General features: G+C 40.4%; 1 protein-coding gene across 1 annotated transcript in view; it reads right to left on the bottom strand.

Annotated features, from left to right (window-relative positions):
• Window positions 1-25,809, bottom strand: part of LOC149321797 (platelet-derived growth factor receptor beta-like) — a 119,446-nt gene that overhangs the window by 49,501 nt on the left and 44,136 nt on the right. Inside the window, exons 3-6 of the mRNA XM_089528697.1 lie at window positions 10,097-10,179; window positions 6,958-7,233; window positions 3,403-3,669; window positions 2,078-2,220 (exon numbers count right to left, since the gene is read on the bottom strand). Of these exons, the coding sequence (XP_089384823.1) occupies window positions 2,078-2,220; window positions 3,403-3,669; window positions 6,958-7,233; window positions 10,097-10,127 (717 nt within the window). The 5' untranslated portion in view covers window positions 10,128-10,179. The remainder of the gene's footprint in view (window positions 1-2,077; window positions 2,221-3,402; window positions 3,670-6,957; window positions 7,234-10,096; window positions 10,180-25,809) is intronic.

Genomic DNA, 25,809 nt, shown 5'->3' with positions numbered 1-25,809 from the left:
TCCAGGCCTCAGAGGGAGAGAAGATCCACTGGACCTCATCCCCTTTCCCTCCACCATTCCCTTCTCCTTTTGTTTCATGTCTTTTAGATTGTAAGCCTGAGGGCAGGGAACTGTCTGATTAAAAATAATAATTGTAAGCCACCCTGAGGGCCATTAGGGCTGAAGGGCAGGGTATAAATACCTAAATAAAATAAAATAAAATAAAATAAAATAAAATAAAATAATCCAAAAGGGATATAATCAAGGCAATGTGTCACCCTAGCCAAATATGACATCTCCAGGAAGGGGTGTATCTGGAGCACAAGCCTTAACTCCACAAATGCACTCTAGGTCACCACTGAAACTGGACATCGAGACTCAGGGATGAGTCCAGGAGTACAGTCGGTCCTTCTTATACACGGATTTTTTATACACGGATTTAAGCATACACGGTTTGAAAATGTTCCAAAAAAGTATACATTTACCTTGATGTTCCATTGTTTATTAGGGACACCATTTTGCTATGTCATTATACTTAATGGGACTTGAGCATACACGGATTTTGTTATATACGGGGGATCTTGGAACCAAACCCCAGCGTATAACAAGGATCCACTGTACACGCAAACTATGAACGCAATCCCATACAACACAGACTGAATCTCTGTTCCCTAATCTGCCTTTGAGTGACAGAAGCATCTCTGTCTTGTCTGGATTGAGCTTCAGTTTGTTCACTCTCATGCAGTCCATTACTGACAACACATACCCATTTAGAACTAAAACAGTTTCCATTAAATTAGATGGAAAAGACAGATCTTTATGTTGTCAGCATACTGCTGATAGCAAACCCCACAACTATGGGCAAACTCTCCCAGCAGTATCATGTATATGTTAAACTACATGGGGAACAAAACAAATCCTTATGGGATTCCACAGACCAGGATGTTGAATTGGAATCTCCAAGCATCTCCTTCTGACCTCACTCCTCTGAGAAGGTCCAGAGCCATTGCAAAACAGTAATGCCAAGTCCCATCTTGGGAATGTGGCCCAGAAGGATGCCATAGTGAATAGTATCAAAAATGATTGAGAAGTCCAGCAGAACCAACAGTGACACGTTGCCCCTACCCAGCTTGCCATCCTCAAGGTGTCCAAAGCCATTTTCATTTCATAACACAGCCTGAAGACAGAATGAAAGATAATCAGTCTGATCTAGAAACAGCTGGGCTGGCCACAGTAGTTAATTCACTGTTGACTTCCTATTTATTACTATCACAGTGCCTTCAATATGGGACTGCTATTGAAAATAGCACAGAGACTGAATGCAACATGTGGCAGCTAAATTGCTGGCAGGAACACTTAATCCATTGGCTTCAGTTGTAAAGAAACTGCACTGGCTACCAGTATACTTCCAGTCTGGGTTCAAGGTGATACCAAAGACATGCAAAGCCCTAAATGGCCCTGGATCTCAATACTTAAAGGAATATCTGCTTATGCATTGAGATTACCTGGCAAGGCACTCCTCTGTCTCCCATGGATGGCAACAATTCATAATGTGGAGACAGGGGAGAAGGTCTTCTCTGCTATGGTGCCCTGACTGTGGAATGCTTCTCCTTAGAGGGACAATTGGCATCAATGTTGGCTTTCTTTTTGCACCAACTTAAAACCTGGCTCTTCAACAAAACTTTTGCAACCCAGTGAAGCCATCTGTTTATGTCCCTTTCACACTAAACAGTTATACAGCTGTGATTCCACTTTAATTGTCATGGCTGCATCCTATGGAATCCTGGGTTTTTTAATTTGGTAAAGTACTGGGGCCCTCTGGCTGATAATTCTAAATGCTCCTCTCTCAACTGCCAATCACTGGATTCTACAGGTGGTTGCCATGGCATTTAAAGAGAAACCAAAGCATTGTAACTATGTAAATTATTTTAAATTGTTTAGTATTGTTTTGCTTCCTGTATTCTGGCCTAAGGTCTTAAGATATAAGAGAAGATATAAATATTTTAACAAACCAATAAATAAATCTATGTCTAAATAAAGAACTGAAGTGCCTACAAGTATGCATACAGGGAAACTCAAATAATACACAATTACTTACTTTTTGGCCTGGGTAGCTCCAGGTGTAATTTATCAGTTCGATACCTCTCACTGCACATGTGACAGATATATTTTCACCATGCTTCACAACAGTTTGCAATGCACTGATAGAAATGTTGATAGTGGAAGTAGGTGAAGAAGAAACTATGAAAGAGAAAAGATCAGATTAATATACAAAGAATTCAAATTGTAGCAAGTTACAAGCATAATTGTAGATATGCCTCAAAATTTGTCCAAGCTATATACCAAGCCATCCAATGCAGGAAGTAACAATGAGGACATTATTCTCTGGTGGGTTTAGATACAGTTTTTCAGGGCATTTAAAAGCAATTTAAAATGTGACTATGATACAATAAAATGGTAACAACACATCTTAATCCATCAGAAAACTTTACCAAGTTTATGCCATGAGACAAAAATAAAATACAAACTGCAAGAGCTAGCTGAAAATAACTATTCAATTAAGGAATTATAATCATAATTAATTCCACAGACCAAATAATATGATTAAAGGCCTATAGGAAAAAGGTATTAACATGAAGCTAAAATGACCACAAGATAGGTGCCAGCCCTGGCAAATTTCCCTAGCTAGTTACTACTGTAAAGGCCTTCTCTGTCACGGTTGGGCACTCAAAAGTGGATGAAAAATTAATCTAGTTTCACAACAGAATATTGTTCTAAATCACAAAATATGTTGAACAGTATAGGGACATGGCCAGTCCCAAAGCATATAAATCAGCCCTGATACCAAATAAATCCCCTTCAAGGAGTTACTCTGCACTTTGTGCACTGAGGTTGTTTCCCCCCCCCCCCCCCGCAACACACAATACTGTTATTTGTTATTAAGTTGTTCTATGAACACAGAGCTAAACTGCTGTTATGACAGTGGAGACTTAGGCTATTACATTGAAGATGGATTCCCTTGCCCATACTGGTTGAGGCAAATATAGTGAGTCCTCCACATTAACTGGGGTCAGAGGCACAGGTCCCCCATGAAAGTGGGAAAATCACAAATAAAAAACTACTATTTTTTTTAACCTGAGAGAACACCTCTCTATGTATCTCTAGGTCCTCAAGGGCAATCCTATGGTCACGATCTGCCAGAAGGTGACCATGAATTTTTTCTGGAGGACCTACAAATGCCTAGAGAAGTGTTCTCTCTAGGAATCTCTAGGTCCTCCAGCATGACCTTTGGCAGAAGTTGAACACAGAGTCACACTGGAGGACCATGAGATTCCTAAAAAGAACATATTAATCAAATCCATGAAGCTGCAAAAAGTCAAAGCCGCAAATGTGGAGGGCCATCTGTATTAGGCAAAGACCCACCTTGAATACTGTAGACATAGTATGATTCAGAATCAAACTCCTGCTCATCTATGGTTGCCCTGCAGGTGTAGGTTGTGTCTTCAAAGTATCCCTTAAAGCCCTGTTGTGGGTAATAAGTGCCAAGGAGTGGGTCATTAACCTTCTTTTCATATAGATTCACTGTAGTGTTGGGGTCTGTCACACGACATGGAATAATGTCCTCCCCATGGCCAGTGCTAAAAACAAATACATCTTCCTGTGTGCTTGGCAGGAATGGCAACGAGGGGTCTGCAGGAGGAAAAAGATGGAGAGAACTCGGTTATTCAGTATGAAGTGATATACAGCAATCAAGAATAAAATGTAATCTATCTTTCTGACACAGGTTAACTAGGAAGATAATCTCACACAAATTCAAAATATATTCTTCTTAGCTCATACAGTTCCTTGGTTGTAGGATGAGAGATAAACAATCGATGCTAGTGTTATGGTACTGGCATATGACAATGATATATCTTCTGTGGTTAAGGCAAGGCAGAATCTTCTTTCTAGTTTGAACAAATTATCAAAATATAATGATATCAGTATATGTGCATTTAAACTGCTTTAATATGTGGCATCTATGTAAATGACAGGGTTTGGTGTTAGGTGGATATGGAGCTAGAAGCAAATTACATACAAGTCTGGATTATTGGCTTTTTAAATAAAAACTTATCAGCTCACCCCAAAGAAAAGTCTGCACTAGAGACATGTAATCTGAGCAAAAGGCCCCTCACCTGACCACTGCAGGGAAAGACATTCACACACATAGACATATACAAACACTCACTCCTAAATAGTCTGTGCTTACCATTAAATAAAATGGCTGATGCTAGGACTGTAAACCAACAGCGAAGTGCTGGAGGGCAAAGATGGGAGCAACGTGTGCCATAGTCTGCTCCATGTTCCCCTAAATTTGTCTGCAACCCCCAGGGGCACTAAAGAATGTTGCTCTAGATCACCTCATGGTTGAAGTTCAAGACTTGTCCAGGACTAGTCCAGGGCTATGCTGGCCTCTGGGAACCTGAGATAATTGCAAGGTTATATTGTAAGCCACCTTAAGTCCCAGATCTGAGGAAATTATAAGGCAGTGTTTCCCAAACTTTGGTTCTCCAGGTGTTTTGGACTTCAGCTCACAGAAACCCTAGCCAGTTTGACCAACAATCAGGAATTCTGGGTGGTGAAGGACCAAAGTTTGAGAAACACTGATGTATAGCTGTGTTAGCGAACCTACAGCACACGTGCCCTCTCTGGCACACAAAACTGTAACTGAAGGCATGCAGTGGCCACAGCAAGGAGGGGTGAGGAAGCGCACATGGCCAGGCAAGCTCCTTGCCATGGCCTGGTTCTCCTGCAGAAAACTGAGCAGCAACATGGAGGGGGGATGTGTGGCCCTTCTGGTGGGAAGTCCCGGCCACCCAAGGCACTTCCTCCTCCTCCTCCCAGACTTGGGTGTGTGTGTGTGTGTGTGTGTGTGTGTGTTGTGTGCCTTCAAGTCATTTCTGGCAACCCTAAGGTGACCCTATCACAGGTTTTTTTTTTGGCAAGTTTTGTCAGAGGAAGTTTGCCACTGCCATCCTCTGAGGCTGAGAGAGTGTGACTTGGGTGTGTGGGGGGTGTTGTGTGCCTTCAAGTCCTTTCTGGCAACCCTATCATTGGGTTTTCTTGGCAAATTTCATCAGAAGGGGTTTACCATTGCCTTGCTCTGAGGCTGAGAGGTTGTTGTGACTTGCCCAGGGTCTCCCAGTGGGTTTCATGGCCAATTGAGTTCCTTCAGAGGAGGTTTTTCATTGCCTTCCCCTAAGGCCAAGTGAGTGTGACATGTCCAAGGTCTCCCAGGGAGTTTCATGGCCAAGCTGGGATTTGAGCCATGGTCTCCAGAGTCAAACATTCATACCACTGGCTCTCTTTGCTCTTGTTATTGTGCTGTGCCTTCTGTGCCAACTTATGGGCCCAAAGTACCCTCCCTCCCTACTGAGCGCCAGTTTTGGGGCAAGCTTTGTCAGAGTGGGATTTCCATTGCCATCCTCTGAGGGTGAGAGAACGTGATTTTTGTGTGTGGTGCCTTCAAGACATTTCCGAGTTATGGCGACCTTAAGTTGAAACTATCAGAGTTTTCTTGGCAAAATTTCTTCAGAGGGGATTTTTACTATTGCCTTCATCTGAGGCTGAGAGAGTGTGCCTTGGGTTTTTCTCTGGAAGTCGCAACCCTGGAAAGCAGAAGTCCCATCCCTGAAAGGCAGAAGCCATGCCCCTGAAAGTCCCGCCCCCAGAACCCGGTGACGTTCGGTGTGGGAATGCCACTGAACTTGGGCACTTGATCTCTAAAAGGTTCACCACGGGTATAAAAAAAAGGTATACTACTGCTAGTGCTATAGCTGATGCTGTTACTATGACGACAATGACAATCACAATATACAGATCACAACTACAGTTCCTCCAGTTTCTGTCCTAAATTGAAAGCTAGGATGGCCAGCTAATATTCAGGCTTCTGGGTCTGCCTCTTAAAAGGGATAGTATATAAGAAAAATATCTTGCAATCCATCCAGCAGGGGTCATGGGCATTGTTCAATGTATAAAGGCTTAGAGCCCAAAGTGGATAGAAATATAGTTGTGGCTCTTAACTTTTGTTAAGCATGATAAACAAAATTATATTTTCATACAGGCATTTGCTTTCCCTGCTTGGGCAAACTACCTTCCATTGTCTTTGTAGATATATGGGAAATATAAATAAAATAATAATAATAATATAATAATAATAGTTTAGAGTGGGATGAAATAAATAACACCAAAAAATATCCCAAACTCTGGGTAAGGAGGGTTGTGGCCAGAGTACAGTGGGTACAGCCTGAGAAAATTTAGGAATTTGCTGTTGGCATGCAGAGCAAGAGTTCACTTAGCCCTGTGCTACATATTCTCCTCTTCCAGATATTTATACATGTCATGGGCTGCAGAATTACACTGCAGAATTAATGCAGTTTGACACCGCTTTAACTGCCAAAGCTATGGAGTTTTAGGATTTGTAGTTTTGTGAGATATTTAGCCTTCTCCGTTAGAGAGCTCCAGTGGTATAAGACACTACAAATCCCAGAATTCTATCGCACTGACTCTTGGCAGTTAAAGTAGTGTCAAACTGCATTAATTTGCAGTGTAGATATTGATCCAGCCTGGGGCCGAAAGTAGGGCTTGGTAGAGCAGACCATCCACATGCTCCCGAGCCCTACCATGCGCTGTGGGCACCATCTTGGTGCAACGCTGTTTACACGAGGTGCACCATAATGACATTGCTCATGCATGGTGCACAAACAGCACCGTGCACGGTGAGTGTCATGAGGGTGCAACACAACCCTTATGACACTCTTATAGCACTGGCAAAAGAAGCTCCTTTTGGGGGCATGGCATCCGGTTGCCGTGTCTCCAACCCCGCACATCCAGGGGCGGCACAGAGCTGTTCCTTTTGGGCTGTCTGTACAGCCCCTTTGTTACAGATAGAAGACATACTTTAAAAGAATCAGCTCACAGCAATGCAGCTGACAGTACCTGGTACAAAAATGTAGATGGCTTTTCCCTCTGAAGACTGAGCGTAATTACAGGAATACTCGCCCGTGTAGAATCCAGTCACATTCCTTAGTGTTAGCGTGCTAAAAAAAGTGCCACCCTTTTCCTCTAGGATAGCGTCTACTATGTCATGTTTGCCATCCTTTCTCCAGAAAACCTCATTCTGCCCAGAACACGTCAGAGTAAAATCACTGTAGAGACTAAGGATGACTTCATGGTCCTTAGGAGAGATCTCCAAAGGGCTGATTCTTAACAATCCTTGGGAGAGAAAATATTCAGAAAAGCAGATCATGAGAAAGACACAAAAACTCTACAGAAGTCAGTGGAAGAACACTTCCTGATAAATGGAAAACTGGATTCAGAAATACAAACTGTTAATCTATATAACATTAAACTGCTGAGATGCCTGAAAAGTAAAACATCACAATTCCTATGCACAAGTGGGCCCAAAATTGTCTTATTACAAATGTTAGAGGGGAAAATGAATTAATAGGCACATATAAAATTATTGGACCTTTTTCTTAACTTATCTCTTTTTTGCATTACAATTATGAGGGAAACAAAGGGCTATGTATTTACTCAGTGATGAGCGTATTATGTAACCAGATAATTCAGACAATTTAAAAGACCCAGCATAATATGGATAACTTTCCTTCCAGGGTAAAGAGAATTGGGCTGCAGCAAACAAACATGTTTCTGGTTTATAGGAATGAGCCTGACATCCTGGTTCTCCTCACCTGAGAGATTCAAACTGTGCCTTTTAAAGAGCCTGGGTGATTATTATGACACTCATTTCTGTGGTGGGATTTTTGTTGGCAAGAGCTATCAGCTGAGGATGTGAGATGACAGTAGCAGTACTGTATATCTAAAAATAAAACTGCCAGGAAATCTTTGGGAAATGATAGGGTGGAAACTGTTTCCTGAATTGCTTCCTATGAGCCCATCATAGCTATCAGCTTCCAAGCTTTTGCACTAACTTCCCCATATTACCACAGAGAATGGGGACAGGGATGCAGGAAGGATGTGATACATATCACTCATATACAAGTTCATCAGAAGTCCCACAAATTCAAAGGCCATCCTTGTGATGAAGCAGATGTTTAATTATCCTTCTTATGGAATATTTCTACCTCAAAGGTAGCACACTTTTCATGGGATTACAATGTAGCATTATTTCCAACCATATGCCATTTCTCATTCCAGAGCACTATGAAGAGGGAAAGCAAAACTTCAAATTAGAAATCTGCAATGTCCCTGCTCTTTTGAAATAGAGAAAGATTCTTGAAGATGAGGGTGACTCTCCAAATGATATTGGGAATGTCACTTTTTCAAAACTCATTAAACTGAGCTTCTGAAACAGAAATGACTGACTTAATTATTTTAGTTAAGGAATTTATACTCCATTTTTAGTTACTTAAGGCATTAATCTTTGGCCCAGTATTCAAGGTGACCAAATGTTAAAAAGAAGGGGTGGTTTCTTCGCAAACTGCAAGGGTTTCTTCAATTCATGAAGGGAGTGGTATTCAGGAGAAGCTCCACAATGGAAAAAAAGAGTAGAGTAAGGATTTTCAACAGTTCCTCCTTTTCAATGAAACACAATATTCTGAGAGGTCCTGTGAGTGTCCAAATTTCACTCTCCTGCCCTGATCTATTTCTGGCCCAAACTGTTCCAGTTTCTGCACTTCCACAGCACACAATCTCTATATTAAATCCAATGAAATTTCACAAACAGTAACATTACAACATGACAAAACATACAATATAATTGTGTAGAGATTTCAAATATGTAAGACCTGGAATCGGAAGACTTGTTGCTTTGGTTTTAAGTTAAACGAACAACCATTCTGACTAGCATTTTAAATAAATTTTCCACTTCTGAATAGACTTTGGCTTGTCTATAAAATATTCCCCCCACCCCACAAATGCAAAAAAAGAAACTCACTATGCTCAGGAGGATGTTTATAAAATAACAGGAATAAAAGGTGTAATTATTGCAGGAATAAAACAGGATGTTGAGTATTAGCAATGGAGAATTTGAAGCAGTGAGGTTTCAGACTGGGCATCTAAGCAGCAGTCCTGGCATTGCTCTCAGTCTTAAAGAAGCCAGAGGCACTTGTGTTGATTCACTTTGTGCCAAGACACTGTAGGTCTCCTGCCTGAAGGATGTCAGAGAGACAACTACTTCAGCTGGCAGAAATCCTCTATTTCTGAAGCAAAGCAATGCAGCAGGCCCACACAACTTGCAAGGCACCAAGATGAATAGAGTCCACCAATAGTAGGTGCTTTAATCCTCCCTCTTCTCTTCCTTATTTAGCGAGTGGGATAGACACTGGAAGTAAGATAATAATTTCAATATAGACAGTCTGCTCTACATGCCACTAGGTTTACCAGCTAAAGAGGGGGAAATGTCATAGCTTGATCTTGTGGCATATGATGGGAATGTGATTTATTTTTATTTATTTCATTTGTATGCCACCTTTCTCCTCATAGGGTATAAAAGAGATAAGGCTTGTTGCAGTGTGAATGTATGCATAATATGAAGGTTCTACACTTTATGCTGCTATCACATAGAGAATCTGTTTAAACGCTGGGAACCTAATACATACACAGAGTGCTCCTAACTCTGTTGTCAAATTGTGATAATCTCTCTCTACCAGACATTCCTCAGTGTTGGTCATGCTGGCTAGGGCTGATGGGAATAGGAAAATTTCCCCCACAAATGCTGTCGGGACTGTGTGCTGCACACCACGCATTTAGAGAACACTTTACACATAGATGGGCTTTTCGCCATCAATGCTTCTGCCCCAGCTCAGCTTTCCCTGAGTGGTTGCTCTGTATGTGTGGTGGGATGCATTTTGCTTCCTGTCCAAGCTTCCCCTACAGGACATGCTTCAACCCAGAAACAAATACCATTCTTTTAAATGTAAAGTGACCAGCATGCCACTGTGTATGCACTGCAGTTGTGCATGTGTTTGGCTAAGGAAAAATAATTGTATAGGATAAGAATTAAAATGTCTGTGCTTTTGTTTCTCCTCATCCATCTTGTAATACTATCAGAATTCCATGAGCAATTCAGCCAGACACATTTATGCACTCAGTGTACATCAAGGGATTTGCTTACCTGTGATAAAGAGGAACAAGGAGATGAGCATCTTCAGAAACAGATGAAGTAATATGGGACACAGTTTTCAAGTAAGCAAGGCCCTGTTGAAAAGTGAAGTGTGATCAGTAGAAGTCTGGAGACAACACAAATTGGCTGGAAGGTGAGTAGGATACATATGTTACAAGTAAAATAAAATATTCTGTAAAATATTCAGAGATTATGTCCTTCAGATATTTTGAACTAGGAATGTGAATATTTATAAAGTCTGAATTTCACTCATATTCCAGGAAGTGTGGATCAACACAAGCCCATCTAATCTCAGACTGAAATTGGATTCTTCACACATACTTATTTTGGACTACAGTTTCCAAAAGCCTTCATTGCAAATGGTCATAGAAGTCTATTGTCATTCAAAACAGCTGAAAGACACTAGGTTCCCATTGCCTTCTTTTTGACTTGATTGCTGCCAGCTCTGTCCTCAGCTGCAGACAGGATTGAGCAGTGTATGTGGAAATGAGCAAGGGATAATCAAGGGAGCTTTGAGTTTCAAAAAGTTCTTTCACTGTCTTTGGTTGGTAGTGTTTTAACAATGATCTCTGAAATAGGTTCCATGCACAGGATAAATTCATATACCACAAATGCTTGTGCTTGATGTTGATGAACAGACAACCTTTGCTATAATTTGGCCCTAATTGGAGTTTTTTACTTTCTTGGATTATAGTTCCAAGAATTCATCAGCCAGTTGGATTCAAGTAGTTGTAATCCAAACTCATCCAGGCTTTGACTATAAATTCAGTTTTTTCTGGCTGCCTGCTCATTGGCATGGGAATGAACCACAGAATCCAAGTAACACACTGAAGTGATGACTGTTGATTGCTCAACTTTAGCTTTGGAGAACTGTTGGCACTGGATATCCACCACAACATTCCACCTTAATGAGATAAGAAGCATCTTGTGATCACTTGCTGTATTCCCTGTGTCAGTTAAAGGCCAATACTGACCTACTGGATGGACTGTACATATGGAATGTGTAAGTCAAACAAACAGGTCCAAGAGCAAATCAAACCCCTAGAAGGCAAGATGACTAAACTGAAATTGTTGTACCATTATAACTGTGTTTCCCTATCTTACCATATTCTCTGCCCTGCCTATGACAAATCACAGTGTGGTGCAAGGAGGAAGAAGCTCACAACACCATAATGCTGAGTCACATTTTCACCTGAAGTTATGGAGATATGAAAGAGTGAAATATAAAGCCACAAATTTTGCAGCAGCCCTGTGTCTACTGCAGCATCTATTAAACAATAGGGGACACCCACTATGGCACACCCAATGTAGTATCTCTGCCCAATAACAATCTATAATACAATAGACATTTCATCAAGATACCCACTCTGTATGAAATACTTCTATGATGAGTTCCGATCCACAAAGCTGCCTTATTCAGCACTGTTGTGTTGTTGTGTGCCTTCAAGTCATTTCTATCTTATGGTGACCCTAAGGGGAGCCTAAGAAAACCCTGAAACAGATGGGTCACCATAAGATAGAAATGACTTGAAGGCACACAATAACACAACAATGCTGAATAGAGTGAAACTTGTTTCTAAGTACTGTGTGTCTCTCTCTCTGTGTGTGTGTGCTGTGTTATACTACAGGTCTATGTACACATTAATATTTCTCTTCAAGAAAAACAAGCACTTGGATTACAGTGACAGCTTAATAGCTGTGCAAATGTGATTTGTGAGAAGAGACGGGAATCTGTTTGCATGGGGAAATGCCTACTAATTCAATTTGCCTAATTATATATGCTCATGTATACGTAATTATATAGACTTCATTCCCATACAGTTTGGGTGTGAAGGTAAGGAAAGGGCTATCAAATTTGTCAGACCATTTCATAAACTGTGAGTATTCTAGTTCATTTCATTCCTAGTAGAAGCAGCATGTTTCTTCTTGGTAAAATGCTACATGTGGCTACATGGTTACATCTGGATTACATGATGATTACATAGTGATTAAAGCTGGAGCATGTCCAGAGGAGGGCCAGCAGAATGGTGAAGGGTCTGGAAACCATGCCCTATGAGGAGAGACTTGGGGAGCTGGGCATGTTTAGACTGAAAAAGAGAAAGTTAAGAGGTGATATGATAGCCCAGATTAAATATCTCAAGAGGTGTCATATTGAGAATGGAGCAAGCTTGTTTTCTGCTGCTCTAGAGACATGGAACAATGGATGCAAGCTACAGGAAAAGAGATTCCACCTCAACATTAGGAGGAACCTCCTGGCAGTAAGGGCTGTTCGACAGTGGAGCAAACTCCCTCGGAGTGTAGTGGAGTCTCCTTCCTTAGAGGTCTTTAAGCAGAGGCTGGATGGCCATCTGTCGGGGGGGCTTTGATTGTGAGTTTTTGCATGGCGGGAGGTTGGACTCGATGACCCTTGTGGTCTCTTCCAACTCTATGATTTTATGTTATTTTTTCATATACAAAAGCAAGTCATTAAATTAACTTTAAACATAGATTCCTCACCAAAGCATGTCAAGATGTGGAAGTAGGACAGGGAATGTGCAATTTATGCTGGGTTCAAGTCAGAATATAATTTATAAAAATTTTATCCAATATTCATATCCTATTTTTATATCAAATTTAGATTTCTGTTGTAGCAGTGTAGCAGTGTTGTAGCTAGTCATTTTCTTGGGTATCTGCACTCTGAGGCACTGAAAACCTGGGAGGAAAAAAATCAGTGACTATGTGGTGAAACATTTGAAGCCGAAAATGTGGGCAAGTCACATTCTCTCACCCTTAGGGGAAGGCAAATGCAAACCTCTTCTGAACAAATCTTGACAAGAAAACCCCATGATAAACCTTTAGGGTTGCCTTAACTCGAAAATTACTTGAAGGCACACTACTCACAAATACACACACAAAAAAAACCCTTTGGCAGTTTACACCATGGACAGCTCTCTGAAAATCTACTGCCTGAACACGGACTACATTATGCATGTTGGTAACACTGCACAACAATAACTGAACCACAACAAATTATAATCATTAAAGCAAATATCATTAATGATCATTAAAGCAAATAACATAAAATAAAAATGCGACAAAATTCCATCAGAAATCACTGCTAAGATGTTCTTGCACTGCATGTCAGCATCTAACAGCCATCACATGCCATCAATGATGCAATACAAATGCCAGTCAGATTATTGTTCATGGCAGACCCACCCAGTCTCACTCATGATTTGTAAAAGTTCAATTTGATAATGAAATGTATTCCAAAAGAGCTCCCCAAATACAGCTAACTTTATAGCTTCACTTTCCCCCTAAAGACTTTAATGAACATCATTTTATCTGGTATTTCAAACAATGTATAAACTGCCCAAGTTATTAATTACCTCTCTTACTGCTTCTTTACATAAAGCATTCAGATAAGCAAACAAAATATTTTTTGGGGGAATATAAATTTAATTGATCAAATTCAACCCCCAATCAAATAAAACACCCTCAGTCAGTTCTAATTTATAAACTTGACTCTTATTAAATGCACTTAATTTGTGAAAACTAACTAGTGAGACTGGGTAATATGTTGCCACATGGATTTAAAAACACTATTGATAATGCCCACACATACACTTAGTAAAGCACATCAAGGTCTATTGTACACTGAAGAAGCCTGTTGACTGTAATTTTCAAGGTCCCTACTTCATATTGCACTAACGTTAAGGCAAAGTCTACATATAAGTGTATTATGCAAATTGCTGCAGATTTTCACAAATTCACATTGATAGTTAATTGTCTTTATTTTCCTGCACAAATCTGATTCTATTCAACCTCCCCCTGCTGAAAATGCACAGCCATGCAAATCCATGCAAAGTGGATGGACAGACACATGTTTGATAATGTGCTTCCTTGATGATATTCAGCCAAAAACTGCTAATCCTTTTTCAGCAGAGTTTATGGCATTTTTGAGGGGGAAGTGCAAAAAGCCCAAATTCCTCCAAATTGCACATGGTCAGATTGCAGTCTATTGAAACAGAATGAGGAGTACAGTATTTAAATCATATAGATAATCCCTTAGAGAAGCCATTACACACCAAGCTCCAATTCTGTATTGATCTACAGTGGACCCTTGTTATACGCTGGAGTTTGGTTCCAAGATCCCCTGTGTATAACTAAATCCATGTATGCTCAAGTCCCATTAAATATAATGGCATAGCAAAATGGTGTCCCTTATTAAAAAAAAATGGAAAATCAAGGTTTGATATTTGAAATTTATCCTTTTTTTTGAACATTTTCAAAACCGTGTATGCTTGAATCCGTTTATAAAAAAATCAGTGTATAAGAAGGGCCGACTGTACTACCTTAAGTGTTCCCTGAGCTGCCTGAGTCTGTACACTTAATACAGTTGGCCCTCTGTATTCCTGGATTCTTCATCCACAGATTCAAACATCTATGGCTTGAAAATATGCTAAATATAAATTCCCCAAAGCAAGCCTTGATTTTGCCATTTTATATAAGGGACACCTTTTTACTATGACATTGTATTTAATGAGAAATATTCACAGATGTTGGTATCCATGGAGGGTCCAGGAACCAAACCCCAGAGGATATCAAGGGCCCAATGTACTCCAGAAGGGGTCAATGGAACTTCCAGTTTTCTCCTCACCAATTTTTATACTTCAGGAATTTTACCAACAGTATCTCAGAAAGCCCTCTCTCTCATTTTGCCACTCCTCCGACAACCTCAGGAACATGAGCAACATTGCCATAGCCCTCTACTGGATTGCTGTCTGAGGAATTTCAGCAACTTTTTAAAAATAAATATATTACTGAACTGTGGCAGGTGCCTTTTTTTCTTTTAGAAAGTTCATTTTTCCCCAACTTAAAACTAAGCAATTGGATGAAAAGTGGCAATAGATGCTTGCTTTCATGTCAGCTGAGCATGAATATTTATTTATTTAGCTACTTACTGGCTTTTAACCCAATATGGGTACCATTTTGAATCCATTTTGGGTTTTCAAGTGGACTTTAAAGGAGCCTAACCGTATGCCCACAATAGTTTCATCATCTTGAAAGTTCTTTTAAAATTGGGATGAATCCTCAGACTGGATTCTCAGCCCTCAGACATGGAAGATACAAGATGCTCTTAATTAAAATGAAAAACACTTTTCTCAGATTTCAGTGTATCTATTATGATTTCCTAATGGTGTGGCTCTCTCTTTTGCTTCTAATGAGCCCAAGCCCCTTTGAAGTTTTGACTTGAAACCTGTCACCTGAATGACAAAAGAAAGGACTCTGTCAAATGTTGAGCCACCTGCCATGGTTTCCTCATCAATAACAGCATTTTTGTTTTGAGTAAATCCCCCATGTAGAATTTTGGCCTGCAATCCAGCATTTCGGATAAAATTTTAAAAAGCATTTTGACAAGTTCTGCTGTATCTAGCATAATGTTCTGATGTGTTATAGCAGCCAGGCAAATAGACATTCTCTTATTATTGGAGCTGTGGAGAGAAATAATTTAGGAACAAACTCTGTGTTACATTAAACACATAGTTCAGTGGATCCTAGTTGTTTTAAAGCTTTAAATAGGCACCAGGAGGAAGAATGAGGTTCCCTACATGCTAGCATCCCAACAAAAATGGCTCCTGCTGAAGCTGTTAGTTGGCATAGGAGAGAACTTCTCATGCATGGCTACTGTTAAACCTGGCCTATACATAAATACTAAACACAATTATTTCATCCAAACATTAAGTGCACTTTCCTTTTCTCAGCTATAATCTAGACAGAATGGTAATAATAATAATAATAATAATAATAATAAATAGGCTTGTTGTTCCCGTAATGGTAAGAGAAACAAGAACTAAACCAGAAGCCCCACAGTCATGCCAAAGTCTTGCGCTGCCTCAGCACACAGCACCCGGAGACTGTGCCAGACTGGCCTGACTGCAGGAACTGTCTGTTATTGGACTGGTACGTTATGTCTTGGCCTCATGGTTGCCTGGTCAGCACAAAGGGGGAAAGTAATTTTTCAGCCATGTGTGGTCATCAGATATTTTTCTTCTTCTCTCACTTCAGCTTGAATTAATTGATTTACCAGAAAACCCCAATGTGTTTCTGATTTATTCAGCAACTTTCCACAAAGCCATGGGATTCTTTCTTTTCTGCTTTCCCAGGTTTTGTTCACATGAAGAATTTACTTCCTGTTTACTCAGCTTCTGCAGCTTTCATATGCCGTACATACTCTAGTTGAATCTACATTTATCGTCAAGGGAAAATAAAACTCATATAAATGAGCATTTTTGTCTGTAGCAGCCCCAGTTTATCTGATTAGCACTATAGATTTCTGACCAAATTGTGTATCTTCTTTCAGTTTTAAACCTGATGAAAAGTACCTAAAAACACATTTAAGTATTACTGATAATGCTTCCTTACTTTAAGTATTTATGAAGATTCTTAATAGAATAAAGAGACATGGAATTAGAGTAATGTCAGTGTCAGCATTCTAAGTCATAAATGACATTTGTTTAGTTAAATATTTCTCTTTTTTAAAATTTATTTAGGTATTTCCTAGGCCTGGTTTCAGTATCAGACTCTAAGGGCAATGCACTTGGATAATAGCATCACAATAAAACAGCATGATAAAAAGTGGAGAAAAAACACAGAAAGAGCAGCCATAAAACTAAGAAATGTTCGTTTGTAATAATCAATCATTAATCCTGGTTTGAAAGACTAAAAGCAGTGTGTGCTTCAATCTGTGTTGTAATGTGCAAACAAAACCTGTGCTGCCTAAACTATTTCTTCAATATATCTAATGAATTCTGTCCTTCTTAATATGCATGCTGTACAGCTAGCACAATGGAGGAAAGCAGGCTGTTTAACATCAGCAATAAAAACATTCTTAAATTGCAGCTTAAAATCAGCAACAATAATGCAAGAGGCAATCATTACAATTACTACAATGTCATATTCAGAGACATTTGCATTCCTAACTTTTTAAAAGAGTTAAGAAAAAAAATCTTTTGGCTTAACATGTCATGTTAAGGGTAACAGACACATTATTTAGGCACTATCAGTGACATAGATGAGTTAACTAAAATGGACTCAATTTGCTTTGGTGCATCAACTTGGACTCGATTTAGCAATAAATAATGCACTCATTCAACCAGACTCTTGACTGGCATCATTCACTTAGAGCTACATTTATTGGTGGGAAAAAGCAAATGTATAGTGGAACCTCGGTATCTGTAGACTTGCCATCTGCAGATTTGAGCATCCGTGGATGGGAAGCCCACGTTGTCCCCAATGGCAGTGTGGCATTGCAGCTGCGCTGCCATTGGGGACAAGTGGACCAAAGTCCCCACTCCCCCCTCCCTCTTCCTGACCTCCTTACCTTTCTTGCCTTCCACCCATCCTTCCTCTCTTCCTCCTCCCTCCCCCGAGGCCTCTGCACTGGCTTGGTTCCAGGAGTGGAGGCTGGAGTCCCATCAGTTGGAGGGAGCTGGAACTTGAGTCTTGGTGCTGCTCACCCCCTGCTCACCCCCAGGCTTAGCACCCGGGACAGAACTTCCAGGTTTCATGACCTGACCCCTCCTTCCAGCTGATGGGGCTCTAGTTTGGCTTTGGGGATGGAGCCCTGTCAACCAGAAGGAGCCAGCACAGGGGCTAGGGCTTGGGTCACGGAGACTGGAGGCTCCATTCTGGGTGCTAGGCCTGGGAGCAGGCAGCTCTGAAACTGAAGCTCCAGTTCCCTCTGAATGATGGGGCTCCAGCCTCCACCCCTGGAGCCAAGCCAGGACAGAAGCCTCAGAGGGGGAGGGAGGAGGGAAAGAGGAAGGAAGGACAGAAGGCAAGAAAGGTAAGGAGGTAAGAAAGAGGGAGGGAGGGAGGGAGGGAGGGAGGGAGGGAGGGAGGGAGTGGGGCATGCAGGACTTTGGTCCCATTATTCGTAATGGTGGCATGGCTGCATGGCTGTGTTGCCGTTAGGAAAAATGAGACTTGAGCATTTGTGGATTTTCGTATCTGCGGGGGGATCTGAAACAGATCCCCCATGGATACCAAGGGCCTACTGTATTAGGCAATAGGCTTGAGGCAGAAACATCTTTCTAAAGCTTTTGAAAAGCTTAAGAAGGGTCCTCTGATGCACAGTGCAAACATGCTGTCAAACAGACCTCAAGCCCACTGCTTCACACACTTGTTGTTCCTCCAAGAGACCTTGCCACCTTTTTTTTTTTTATGTTAAAGGTTGGCTCCCAGACTTGAGACTCAACTTGAGACTTAAAGGAAGAGACCTGAGACTTGGAGTAAAAGACCTGAATACATCACTCGACACTATGGATATGGTATGGTATTCTCTGCTGTAGTCAGTTCTAGTTCCAACATCACCTTAGAACTGAATGGTTGTCAGTGATGGAAGATCCATATTTTCCTGCTCCTTGGAACATACACACACACCCTATGCAATAGAAATACCAAATACAGAACTTGCAACCAATGGCACTGAGGGACAAAGAGGGTAATCTAGACCATCACCTACAGTCTTATAAAAACTAGGATAGATAAGTAGCCCTCGTGGTGCAGTGGTTAAATGCCTGTACAGCAGAGCCATTCACAGCTACAAGGTTGCCAGTTTGATCCCAGGCAGGGTTCAAGGGTCCACTCAGCCCTGCATCCTTCTGTAGGTCACTAAAATGAGTACTCAGCTTGGGGGCAATTAGTTTACACATTGTAAATTGTTTAGAGAGTGCTTAAGTGCACTGATAAGTGGTACAGAAATGTACTTGCTATTACTAAAGCAAAGAGACCCAGAAAGATATTAACAGTACTACATAGAGAAAGTACTGCTTACAAGGTCACAGGATGGTAGTACCTCTCTGGGACTGTAGACCCTCTTCTTATTATGTGCTTTAGTGGGATGAGTTAAATCAGAGATTTTTAAACTTTTTACTCCTGTAATCCCCTTTATATCTAAATGCAGACTGTGTCCCCCCCTGCAACATAATATATGAATAAAAATATTTTGTTTGTTTAGTGTGCATACTTTGATTCACACATTCATGTATATTCATATTTTAACATTTTATAAGGAAAAAATATTATTCAAATTATAACATATTTATTTAAATAAATTCATTATTTAACTAAACACATATGTAATTTTTTCTACATTAAAAATTTGGGGAAGAAGAGGCGGAGGGATCAGGACTTCCAAGTTTTGCGCCCTCATTGAACAACTCTCATTCCAACCCCCCCCCCCCCCCCGCCCCGGTTCCCACCCAACTGTTTGAGAACCACTGAGTTAAACACATAGACTTTAGGAAAATACTGAGGTGGGCCACTGTGATTTCCACTATTTCCATCACATTTCCCTTACAGTTTTAACACAATGACAAAAAGAGACAAAATGAAAATGAAGGACAAGCTCATACCTTGTAAGGAAGCATTGTCCCATGTGCCCCCCAGAAATGATCAGTGCACTGCATAATCCACACACAGCAAATATTTCTGTCACACATTAAACACTAGCTCTTTTTATCCTTTATTCACATAAGCAGCCATAATGCCTACTCAAAGAACCCATGTTCCATTCAAAAGCCATGTGGATTTCATCACATGTCTCTTGATTGCCTTTGTCAGATGAAATACAAATAATTAACATCCCAGATATGGAGAGATATCAGGAAATTGGTGGGGAAGTGTCTGTGGATAAGTAAGAGATGATAAAAAGGGATAAAAGAAACTGTGATTGAATCAGGCTGGACAAGGGAAGGGAGTAAGATCTTTTTTTGTTGTTAAAATAATAATTAAAAAGCCAGATCCTGAGAAAACTATCCAGGAGGGCAAAGTACACTATATCTTTAAGCATCCAAGAGCAACAGAGCAACACAGGAACATGCATGTGCCTGTAATACTGCACTTGGCTGAAAGACTGCTGCAAGACTATGTACATCCTTTCATTTCTTTAGGCATTCTTAAGTGTGGCTTCTCAGTACTCAAGCACCAAAAGATAAGCAGTTAAAAAGAGAAATTTTGCCCACCTTTTTGTTTAATGATCAAAAGGCAACTCTGAACACAGACACATGGATCTTTTAGATTTCAAGAGCCCGATCTTCACTATTTGTGCACAGCAAAATCCAGTTTGATATTAAATTATTAAGAAGCTGTTGTTATTAAGGGGCAAATTCACATTTGGACTAAATGCAACACTGTATACCACTGAACAAGGACTTTATAGTAGAGAACCAAGACATGATTTTGGCAGTAGTAATTTTTCTCCCCTCTGCTCTGCAGCATGTACCTTTTCTATCTAATTAGTAAAAAGACACAGCAATCCTGTCTTCGTCTGTTGTTCTGTTCATAATGCAGCCTCCTCTTCTAAATCACCATTTTCAGTAGTTCTGCTAGTATGAACTAGTGCCTGAATTCTATCAAGCTTATTACAAGAGTTTAGATTTTTACTTTCCCAGAATCCCATAATGCTCAGAATCCTCCAGCCAACATAAACAGTGGCTAGGGAACTCTTGGAAATGTAGTACAAAAAGTAACTTTTCCAAGCTCTGCCCATCATCCAATCACATAAACAGCTGGAACTAAAAAAAAGGCTGGGTGTTGGCAGAATGATTGGCCTGTGCCACACAGACTGGGTCTGCCTCACCATTTCTTGCTCATCGAGTAAGTGGAATTAGAATAGATGGAGATTCAAAACCCTTTCCACATAGATCTCAAGAACATGAACACATTGGTAAAAAATGGCCAGGACAATCTGCAGAAGCTATCAATCAAACCAGACCTGAAGTAGGGATATGAAAACCTGTCAGTTTCATTTTCACTGCAATTCTGAGAATCCCACATATTCTTGCTCCATACACGTGTCATATTGGGTTGCAAGTAAACTTTTCCCACCACAAACCTTACACAGGTATTTATGTCTACTTTGGTACACACTCTACCTAATGTACAGGCTGTGAAAGATAACAGAAAGTTAACTCACTTCAAATGTGATGCTGGAGGCGAGTTCTATGGGTAATATAGACTGCAAAAAAGGTAAATAAGTGGGTCCAAGAACAAATCAGGCCTAAGATCTCATTAGTAGACAAGATGACTAAACTATCATACTTTGGACACTTCAGCCTAAATCTTTTTGTTAGTCCTCATTAGAACAGACTCAATGGGATTTACTTAAGTATTGACTAAGTATTGAATGGATGTACTCTAGCTGAGATTAACCAACATCTCAGGCATCATGAGACAGCATGATTCACTGGCAAAGATAAACACTCCATAAAACTGAAGGTAGAGGAAAAGAGTGAGACTTACGTTATAGGTGGTAGAAGTCAAAGATATAACCATGTTAGACTATGGAATTAGTATGCAGAGAGATCTTGTAGCATCTCTGAGACTCACTTTCTCTCAATTAGTCTCAAAGGTGCTACAAGATCTCTCTATATACATTATAGGTGGATTGACTCAATCAAGAAATCCATGGCCATATCTGAACAGACCTGAACAGAGCTACTGTACTCTGGGACTCTTGAAGAGCTCTCATACATAGTGACATCTCAACTAATCTGAAGGCATATAACAACAACAAAAACAACACACTGACCAAAGTGTGCGTTCAGATGTATTTTTCAAACATGTTAATGTTTACATGTGTGTGTTTATTTGCTCATAATTCTTTTGTGAGAGAAGGCGAATTTGACATGCATTGTTTCCTCCCAATGAGGAAAACCAAAAAATATGCACTCACTTCCATCACAGTCATGTAAACCATAAATTGGATAAATGTGTTGTTTAAAAACTTTAAGTTCAACAGAATTTTCTGAATCATCCCTAACAAAAGAATTAAACCTAGAAAAGTACTCATCTGGATAATTAAAACAGGGGCTTGAGTGAATATTTGTGTGCCCAACTGCCTTCCTCCCTGACAAGCATATTGAATAGTGATATCTAGAGACACCTATTTACACCATCTTTTCAGCTTCTTCCTTCTTAAAAATTATACTTTATGCAAGTAAATATCACTTTCTTCATCACACATTGCAGTAAAACCTACAATGACATCCAAATAAAATCAAAATGAAGTTTCAAAATCTTGGCTAAGTCCATACCCTAGTCCAGAGATACTTGCACATTTTCTCTCTTATACCACATTACTACTATTCCTGCAGGATTTATAACACTGCAACAGAAACATTTCTGATAAAGACAGACTGTCTCCTTTTTAGCCTCTGCTACAGGTCTGAACAATGAGAAATAGCAGGCTATCATGGGAAACACTTTAAAAAAACAACAAAGCACCCAGATTTTTTAAAAAGGAATTGTTAAGGAATAAGGCTAGAAGAGAAGAGGTCACTTCACTGTGGTACAGACTGATCTGAAAGGGAAACACAGCACTTCTGTCTCTGAAAACCACCATGGCAAATGTAACTGCTACAAATGACTTAGGAATTTTAACAGGATAAAAAGGTCTTTGGACAGTACTTATCACACAACATAATTTTGCCCAGCTGCTGCCTTGAATTACATTTGTTAGTGTAGTGCACCTTTTAGGGTTTATTCACACAATGAAAATAATCTAGGTTGAATCTTTGTTATTCACCCTCCGCACAAAGGGACCCAATTCAGTTTGGGGGAGGTGATCAAAAAGCCCACTTAACCCAGGATAATCAATACCGGCTCTTTTCCAGAGGTGTTTTTTTTTTAATTGCAAAGTCAGCCGTGTGAATAATGATACAAACAGACCTGTCTTAAACTCAGCATACCTTGAATGTGTTTCAAAGACAATCACATCATCGACTCCTTGAGGTGACAAGGCTCTTCCTAGACAGCTTTATGAAGAGACACTCCTCCTCCTCCTCTTTCTCTGCACACCCATTGCTACAGGCTGCCTTTCAGGGGCTTCCCAGAGGTGTCCCCACCCCCAGACCACAGAGGCCAAGCACAGGCCTAGCAATGGGGAACCCCCTGCCCTGTCTCAGCTGCCGGCTCCTGCTCCAAACGTGAAGAGATATGGATTGATGCCATTCCATGGTGTGAACAACAAACATAGAATGCATGGTTTAGGTTATTCGCATTATTCCACTACAACAAAATGATGTGTGAATGACCTCTTGATTTAATTTAAAATCCTTCACTAGGCTCTCAGTTGGTTATTATGTTACTGTTTACACACACACACACACACACACAGAGTGGACCCTTGTTATACGCTGGGGTTTGTTTCCAAGATCCCCGTGTATAACAAAATCCGTGTATGGTCAAGTCCCATTAAATATAATGACACAGAAAAATGGTGTCCCTTATAAATAATGGAAAATCCAGATTTGATATTTGAAATTTATACTTTTTTGGAACATTTTCAAACCATGTATGCTTGAATCCGTGTATAAAAAATCCGTGTATAAGAAGGGCCAACTCTATGTGTGTGTGTATATAATATTATTGTTATTCTATTATTATATCTGTTATTGTATTACTGTCTTTGTGCAACCGGTCCTTTCTGCTGCAGTTCAGGCAATCATGTGGTGTGAGTGGGTGTGATTCTGCTCCTCTCCTACTCTCTCCCTCTCCTTTGCAGTCATTGTGCCGGCCAACAGCTTCCCAAAGCCGGTTGGTGTGAGCACATTCAGCAAGAGACTGCTGTTGAATGTGCATACAGCAGCCCCATGTTTCTGGATCAGGGGGAGGAGGAATTACAGCTGCCAACTGCCTCCCAAAGTTGGCTGCTGTGTGAATGTGCACACAGCAGTTGGTTTAGGGAGGAGGTTGGCAGCTGCAATCCTTGTGTGAGACTGCTGTGTGAATGTGCACACACCAGCCCTATGCTGCCAACTGCCTCCTGATGTTGACTGCTGTGTGCATATTCACAAAGAAACCAGCTTTGAGAGATGGTTGGCAGCCATGATTGCTTGTTCCCACCCTTACTCCTGAAGGTGATGTTTGGCAACATGGAAAATGATCATGCGACCATGGGTTGCCAAAGCTCTAGCATGGAGAAAAGTGTGATAAGAAATTATGCCAAACTGATATGCTTCCATTCTTAAACTGGTGTGATTGTGGCAGGAGAACAGGCTGGTGTTATAATTCTCAGATCCATTTTGCACCATCTTAGCAAGAGCAGCATTCAACATTTCTCCTTCTGCAATCATACCAAAGCTTAGAAAAAGTTATTTTTGGACTAAAACTCACAGAATTCCACAGCCAGCATATTGATTGCATGCCACAAGCCTAGTTTGCACACTGTTTATAAACATTGTGCCAGGTTGGTTGACTGTGTACTTTGAAGCTCGATGTTACTTTATGTAGCAATGTTTCAAGGTGTGTGTGTGTGTGTGTGTGTTATGGATGTTACAGCATAAAATCAATAAAAGTGTTGTTGTTTTTAAAATCCTGCCTTGCAGGCTGGGCGTCAAATAAACAACTTAGATACAGATTTTAGGAGATTACTGTACAAGATACTAATGATGTAGTTAAAGTGGAATTACAACCTATGATTCCTCTCCTTTTCTCAAGACATTGTCATTGATCAGTCACTGATCCATTGTTATATCCATGAGATTGTGCAGGTGCAGATTGTTCTAGTGCTACAGTGGTGTTGAGAGGTCAATGTGGTGCGAGTGGGCATGTCATAAACCCCCTCTTCCTGCTTCTGTTATGTCATGGACCTTCCAGTTCAGTAAAGAAGGTGGCTGGTTTCACTGAATTCTTGAGGTGTTAATTTACTTATTTATGAATATATTTCTGGTAATTATCATAGTCCAAAAAACAGTGTTTGTGTTGCAATAACTAGATTTGGTATTTAGTTTTTGTTGCTGTTGTCTCTGCCAGCATATGAGATTCAAATGTGTTGCAACAATCTGTTTGGTTTTCAACCTTCTTCAAAATAATACTGTTTAAAAATGCACACATTTAGCAGGAAGAAAAGGTAGTGGAAGCTAGGGTCATGAACGTTGTGCAGAAACCAGAGACTGGAACATTCATCACAAAACAAGGACTGTCATGCTATTGAAAGGTAACACATTAATAGTGTTATTGCTACCATTGTAATCGTGTTAAAGAAATTGCATGAGTACTGTGCAAAAGCACCTTCATGCAGTAATCTCCTTAGTCACATTTTTATACTAGGATCCTTTTGATTTGGCAGTGAGGAATACATCATTAACAGGATTACCATTTCTCCGTTATACATTGAAACTAACGTATGATACTGGATGAACATGATAGTGGACCTATGGTAGCTCAGTATGTAACACTTGACAATACTGGCCAAAATCCAACTGTTAGTCTCACCGAGTGCCTTCCAGTTTATCTGAGGCCCATTCACACTCTGCATTTATAGTGCCATGATTCCACTTTAACTGCCATTGCTGCACTGTGTGTAATTTTGGGACTGTAGCTTGGCCAGAGGCACAGGAACTCTCTGGCTGAGAATTTTAAGCTGTGTTGCTGTTGTGTCCCTTCAAGTCATTTTCAATTTATAGTGACTCTAAGATGTATCTATCACAAGGTTTTCTGGGGCTGAGAGTGTGTGGTTTACACAGGGTCACCCAGTGGGTTTCCATGGCCCTCTCCCTAAATTGCAAATCCCAGGATCCCATAGGATGGAACCATGGCAATTTAAATGGAATAACAGCACTGTAAATTTTGTTGTGTGAGTCAAGTTTTACAGAAATTCATTGATTCCACCGGTCTACTGTAGTTGGCATCCAGGCAAGTGAAGTAGTGGAAAGGGA

This window comes from Sceloporus occidentalis, unplaced genomic scaffold (assembly GCF_023333645.1).
Source record: "Sceloporus occidentalis isolate IW3139 unplaced genomic scaffold, rSceOcc1.0.p SCAF_1, whole genome shotgun sequence".
In the NCBI taxonomy this organism is placed as follows: Eukaryota; Metazoa; Chordata; class Lepidosauria; order Squamata; family Phrynosomatidae; genus Sceloporus; species Sceloporus occidentalis.
The sequence above is the reverse complement of the archived record's forward strand: the minus strand, read 5'-3'. Positions and strand labels throughout refer to the sequence as shown.